Source organism: Setaria italica, chromosome IX, assembly GCF_000263155.2.
Source record: "Setaria italica strain Yugu1 chromosome IX, Setaria_italica_v2.0, whole genome shotgun sequence".
Taxonomy (NCBI): domain Eukaryota; kingdom Viridiplantae; phylum Streptophyta; class Magnoliopsida; order Poales; family Poaceae; genus Setaria; species Setaria italica.
Window position 1 is genome coordinate 57,644,752 of NC_028458.1, and position 6,930 is coordinate 57,651,681.

Here is a 6,930-nt window from a genome sequence, read left to right on the forward strand (position 1 = left end):
TTTTACAAAAGAATAACTTTACAACAGGAAAATCTGGTAATCAACCATTCGGTTACAGATGTCCATTCGGAGCTCCAAACTTTGAAAAGGAGACTGCAGTTAAAGAAAGGTTTACTATTTACAGTTTGCGCGAAGCCTTTACAAGTTTTAAGGTCACCTCAACATATGAAAAGGGGCGACCATAGAGCTTTAACAAGTGGTATATATACAAAAGAAGGGTCCGATGGACCATGGTGTTCAGCACATATAATATTATACAGAGTTCCTGTCATCAGACGCCACCAATGCACTGAACACCTCCTATAGATAAAAACAGTGGAGGACAAAGCTTCGCCACGACAATTAATCTTTCAATCCTTGTGCAGAGAGGTTTCCCAAGTAATAAGTACTAAATTAGTTATGAGCTGATCTCTGCTGTTGCCCCGCAACCTGAGCAGTGCAGAGATGGCTCTTCAAATTAGCTATGTAGCTATGGATGCGCTGCTGTTCTGATGGTGAAATGGAAAATGGTGGATTTAGTGGCAACATAGGAGCTTCCTGCAATATAAATGTGAGCAAGATGATAGATTTTGAGTAAAGCGCCGTCGATCTACTTCGGTGCCCCAAAACTTCATTCGCCTGAAAAGAATAAGTAAAAAAGTCAATAAAATGTACGACTGTAACGGACAAGTGGCAAAATGCTCCCTAATTCCGAAGTATGTTCTCATGTGACAAATAATAAAGCAACCCTTTTTCTCCAACTAGGCAGATCCATAAATATCAGACAGGTTCTAGTGAAAATGTTGCAAAATGAATGCAAATTGTTTTCAGGAAGCAGGAAGTCACAAGATTCATCACTGGAGTTCCATAAAGGAGCAAGCTCTGGCTGGTAATGGTCGTGTCCGCTTTTTTTAGAACCACCTTCATCCCCCCCCCCCACCCCCACCCCCACCCCAAAAAAACAATGCCTCAAACTAGCAGTAAATATGAACACAACCAGTGGCATGTCTTTAGCATTGATTTGTGTTACTTCATTTGAACAAGTTACCTGATTTCGGTGTAAAAACTCATTTATTTTTTATGTACATGGAAATGGTAAACGGAAGTGCATCCTTATCCTTATTGTACAGGTTTCCACAAAAATGAACAAAGAAACCAAGATAGCAATACTTACGGCACCACTTTTCCCATATTCTAAAGCAGTTTGAAATATGACATCCATTGCATCTGGCATTTCAGTGTTATCTGGAAAACAATGTTGATTATAAATAGGATTTAAGAATCCATATTGAATAGTGATGAGAAAATATCATTGTTCCTAACCATAACTCTTCCGCAATATATGTGATATCTTCTCCGCACGATCATATGCTTTCATGAATCCACTTTCAACCCACGAACGGACAGAAGCTGGTCTACTGAAGTCCAGTCCTCGCGCCACATTCAGAGATGAATGGTCACTCTTAGGCAGGAAATGTTCTGGAGAAGATTCAGAGAAATTTCCATCATCTGATGCATCCATGAATAAGCTACACGCATCAAGTGCCTCTTTCCAGATAGCTAATAATACAAGTTCAATTGACAATGCCTCCAGGTACAGCCCCTTAGAAAGCTGCATATCACAGAAAAGTGAAGACAATTAACTGATTAAGAAAAGGAGGGACTAACATATCACACTTGTGAAATGAAATATACAATTGCTAAGTCCACTCAAAAGAGTAGTGCGTATTGCCGTTTTGGAATTTGGAAACGACTAGCATTACAACATCGAATTATCTGTCTGATACAAATATTGCAAAAAAATCCACAAAATGTTAATTCAAGGAAAAGATAAGAGATGGCTTGTTGGAGGGTAACAACATACAGGGAAGGATATTTGTCGCCAAGGAGCACTAACTGAAAATAATAAGAAATATCTTTTCGGAAAGCTGCAACTTTGACATTATTACATAAGAAAAACACAGTACAATCAGAAATTACTCAGACTTAACTGTAAGCATGCCCACAAGAGAATTATTAAATGCAAAAGGAGCAATAAGACAAAATGAAGATGAAAATCACGTTTTGGGTCACAGTGCAATTTTCCAGTATGGCAGTAGTAGTACCTTTTCCCGAGCAAGTTCCGTAAGAACAAGAACATATTGATTCAGCATATGAAGCCTTGTAAAACAATCAGGTGGCTTCGCTCTTCTATCTTCTGCATTGGCTGACTCCTGGGAAACAGGCACCAGAGTGCATCCATGGTTTTGCACACCAATAACTCTGTGGATAAAGTCTCTGTTTTGATTCTGAACAGAACCTTTGCCAGTGGTCCTATCATAGCCAGCATTTCTTGTACATGTATCATCCTTTGCGGACTTCTCGACTGAAGAATACATCTCCATGGAAGTACAGTTCATTGGAACGAGCACATATTCTCGTTCGATCCACTCCCATGAATCAAATACTATAAACATATACATACGGAGTTAGCGCCTAAGCAGAACACACGCTGTACGATTCAAAGATATAGCATAATGTACCTTCCGATTTTTTTGATTCCACACTTTCAGGCTTCGTTTTTAGGACAACATGAGAGGTGATTGCCTGGCATGTATCCCTTAAATCAACAGCATGATGGGACTCACGGACAAGCTCGCATTTCCTGAAATGGCATAACCAACTAGCTTGGTCACAGGAGCAACTATAACATAATAAAACAAAACTATTCCAAAGGTACAGAAAACTCTAGAAAATACTGCATGACTGTTGCACATACGAATAGTAGTCTCATTTATATAAGTATATAATATATAATGCACTACAAGCTTTAAAATCACAAGAATATAAGGCATGATAAAAAACAAAACTCCTCCAAACATACAGAATAAAATAGTGGAAAAACTGCAGGTTGCAAAAGCTAGGAAAGACTACAGGACTCTTGCATACGCAAGCTCCTAAGCCCATTAACCATTATAGAAGTACAAAAATGCAGCATTCTACAAATAGTTGAGAAACAGGGATGAACTAAATATGATGCAGCAAGAACCACCACAATTCTTAGGTCAAATTCATCTGTGGGCACAAGAATGGAAGAAAAAAGGTAAATGGGTGCATACATGTATCATAGGCATTGTTTGTGAATACTGGTTGTCTTTGTTTTTTTCCCATACCATTTGAGCATATCACCGAAACGATGTACATACACACTGCATCACTAGTGGGGAATACTTTTATTTTGTTGGGGCAAACATTTCAGCATTGATGTAAGGATAACTGCCCATACAGGCAGCAGGGTTTTGCTAAGCTAAGCCTGCAGCATCTTTATTGAAAACAAACTAGATGATGGAACATTGCATATGGATGAACAGTACCACCAGAGTAAAGGATTGACCTTGTTGTTGCCAAAAACTTATGATTGAAGAATTCCTCAAAACTTATTCTCTTCCCTGCAGAACCAAAAGCATATATTAACCTGATTGTCCAATCGGTAAAGACTAAACCATCCAACACTAACAAATGACTTATCCATTCGAGATTGATCACATAAAACAAGAAATGACCAACTAAAAGTGCTATAAGATAAATCAGTACACACGTGCCTGCTTTGCACAAGCAAAAAGTAAAGTGCAAAAGCAGACTCACTTGGATCACGGAGCAAGAGTCTTCTGCACAAGTCAATGCAATCAGGACATAAATCAGCTTCAATTTCTGAAGGGAAGTTAAGTTCATCAGAAGCCAGGATGTTTTGTTGCAGCTGTGTTCAGGAAACAATGAGCAACCAGCAGTTTTGGCGGATACATGCATTGTGGTCGTATGCATATGAACAGTTGCTCAATTGTAAGAGTAGCAAACCTGGAAACAAGTACTCCCAGTATATGGCAGCTTCCCAGTGACTAGCTGAAACAGAATGACCCCAACACTCCACAAGTCTGACTGCAAAACTTTTTTCAAGCAGAGTTAATTGCTCAGTTTTTACAAAAAAAATAAATCCATGAATTTAATGAAAGATAATGAGCCACCTTTGCATCATAGTCCTTCCCTTGCCAAATTTCTGGGGCCATATAATATGGTGACCCACATATTGTGGCAGCTAAATTTTCATGCCTGAAACCATCCCAAACATTTCACTACACATTGCTCACTTACAACAAGCTTGGAGTAAATACAGTATTCAGAAACAAATATGTTGAGGATAAACATATAACTGTGAACTGGAAATGGTAACAGCTATTAAAAAACTTTATGAAATCAAACCATTCAGCGGAAGAAGGAAAAAACTGTCTTTTAACAAAAATATAAGCAACAATGGGGAAGAAAATGCTCACTTGGCAAACCCAAAGTCTCCGATTTTCAATATAATGGCATCATCATTGGTTGATAGGAGAAGGTTCTGCCAATTTCACAGGTTGATTAGTATGGATTAATAATGTATCATGAAAACATAGGAGCATAATCGACCATTGTTAGCCAAAACAAATGAACACATGAAAAAATTGCAACGAGGAATTCTGTACTTTCATTCATTGTATGTTAGTTGGACTTCAAATGCAAGCATGACTGAACAGAACAATCCTATGTGTGGTTTGACAGTTGATGGAACTGAAATTAATATGGATTGACACATTTTAAGTGACGTTCGTTGCTATTTATGGACCTTGCACAGGCAACGACAATAAATGTATTCAACTCCACACAAAGTCAGTCTAGGTTTGGCACTTTGTACACACAACATAAACATCCCAGAAGCCAATCAAGGTAATCGGGGAAAAAATACCAATGAACACTATAGGATGTCCAAACGGGGGAAAAATCACGCCTAAACCAACCAAAATTGACCAAATAAAAGACGCCAACCTGTGGCTTGAGGTCCCTGTGGACTATGTTCCTCTCCCTCAGCACCTTCAGCCCTTCCGCTACGCGTCCAAAACAACAGGGTAACGTCAAAACAAGGCCCAGATTATTTTTCTCCCAAAAATTCGAATCCAGATTGAGGCCATACCGAGCTGCCGCATCAAGTCCTTGGCGGTGGCCACCGGCAGCCGGCCGTGCTTGTGCAAAAACGCATCGAGGTCTCCTCCATCGCAGTACTCCAGTACCAGGTACATCATATTCGTCGTCTGCAGCGAGAACGACTCGTGTCAAATCCTCAACCGTGCTGCTCAGTTCGATCGCGGGGGTTTCGAGGGGGTTGCGTACGTCGATGGTGTCGAGGAGGCGGAGGATGTTGGGGTGATCGATGCTCTTGAGGATCTCCCTCTCCTTGAGGATCCCTTCGTGGACGCGCTTCTCGACCCGCCGGCGGTCGATCGCCTTCACCGCCACGCGCGCGCCGGTGCGGCGGTGCGCGGCGCGGAACACCTTGGCGAAGGATCCCTGCCCCACCAGCCTCTGGAGCTTGTACTCCCCCACCTCCCCCTCCTCCACTCCCTCCTCCATCGCCTCCCCCGAGCTCGCAGCCGTCGCCGGCGAGTTGTTTTGGGGTTTCGTTCAGTTTGAGCGGAGCGTGTACGGGTAGTAGTTTGGATTAGAGGGAGGGGCCCGCGTGGTGGTGCCCTCGTCGGTCGCGGAGATTTGAGGCGGTGAATTTGTCTTCGAGTTATCTCTGCTCCGGTCCCACACGTCAGCCGCCCGCTGAGATCTTTACCAGATATCTCCGCGCAAAACCACTTCGATTTCCAGCAGCCGGCACACTGACGAGTGGGGCTCAAACTTCGCGGGACCCGGTAGTCAGTGTGTCGAGAGGGATAGATATCTGGTTTTCTTTGCTTATCCGGTGCCGGGCCGGGCCCGCTGAGGAGTCAGTGCGGGCCTGGGCGTGGGGCACGGGCGTGCCTTTTCGAAGCTTTTCACACGAAAGTCTTCTACGGATGGGTATCGTGTGGTTCAAGTTGTTGCCTGCACGCGGGTCGGGTACCCTGCTGACGCGACAGGTGGCGTGTGCGGTGCGGCCACGAACTTTGGCGCGGTGTCGGACGGTGGTGTGGGAAGAGAAACTCGGCGAGGCCGGTCGGTGCGGTGCGGGGAGTCGGGCTCGCGTGCAGGTGCAGCCGTGAGTGAGAACGCCATGCACCTTTTTGTTTTCTTTGGAAATGGGTGGAAGGGCTACGAGATGCTTGGGCCGTCAAAAAGGTGGGGCGCTGGGCTGCTGGATCCGGTTTTATCTTTTGTAGTTGACATTTTGCCAGGCTCTTATTTTTATCTTTTGGTTTGGGTTTGGACCCCGAATGTTCTTCTTTTGTGCCAATTCCTCTGAGCAGAATGCTAGTGTCAACTTGCAATTGCCATGTTGACTGAAAGTTGGATGTTCTCTGGAATTGAGTTGCAAGTTGTTGTTGTTTGCTTGGAATAAACAAGGTGGTTTCTTTCTACTAGGAGTACACGAGATATGCAACCTGCCTGTACCAATACCCTTGGGAAAAAAATCTCATAATTGCGTGATTAAGTTTCAATAGCACTCGACAAAACAGATGAATCCATCGGCCTAAGACTTTTTTTGGCAGAATTGCGTGAAGTCATGAGACAATTATATGAACCCAGTTACTCTACCTGCAAAAAAAAACATAATTTGATTGCTCTGATCTGAATTCTGAGGCCACGAGCCCATGACCGATGGCTGGTGTTGGGCGCGATACACGTGATGAACTGATGCCTGACCCGAGCTGGTGCCGTCTTAAAGGCAGCGCAACCATGATGATACAGGATTCCCGGGCAGAGGATCCCCTGTCGGGGCGCCCATAAATATCTTGCGACTGGCACACTAGTATTGCTCGCTTGAGCCACCCTTGTCAGAGGCGAAGCAAAGGAAAGGGCAGGAAGCGTTCACTCCGATGTCCTGCAGGCAGCTGACGGACGTAAATTTTGGGGTGGAAAGGCGGCAGATTCTTCTCCAGGAAAAGCGTCAGCTTTTGATCAATGGCTCAATGCACTCGCTGTCAGGCTCGGCCGTGGGATAGCCGGGCAGGGCGAGCG

The 6,930-nt window shown here is 43.7% G+C and overlaps 1 protein-coding gene across 1 annotated transcript; it reads right to left on the minus strand.

Annotated features, from left to right (window-relative positions):
• LOC101782018 (serine/threonine-protein kinase ATG1a) lies at positions 1-5,447 on the minus strand. The gene is made up of 13 exons (XM_012848764.3): positions 5,158-5,447; positions 4,961-5,078; positions 4,816-4,874; positions 4,287-4,351; positions 3,981-4,065; positions 3,814-3,894; positions 3,604-3,715; positions 3,353-3,407; positions 2,502-2,623; positions 2,085-2,425; positions 1,303-1,591; positions 1,154-1,224; positions 1-618 (listed from the first exon to the last, which is right to left on the minus strand). Exons 1-13 carry the CDS (start codon positions 5,395-5,397, stop codon positions 394-396), a joined length of 1,863 nt encoding a protein of 620 aa, XP_012704218.1. The 5' UTR covers positions 5,398-5,447; the 3' UTR covers positions 1-393.
• Between the last annotated feature and the right edge of the window lie 1,483 nt (positions 5,448-6,930).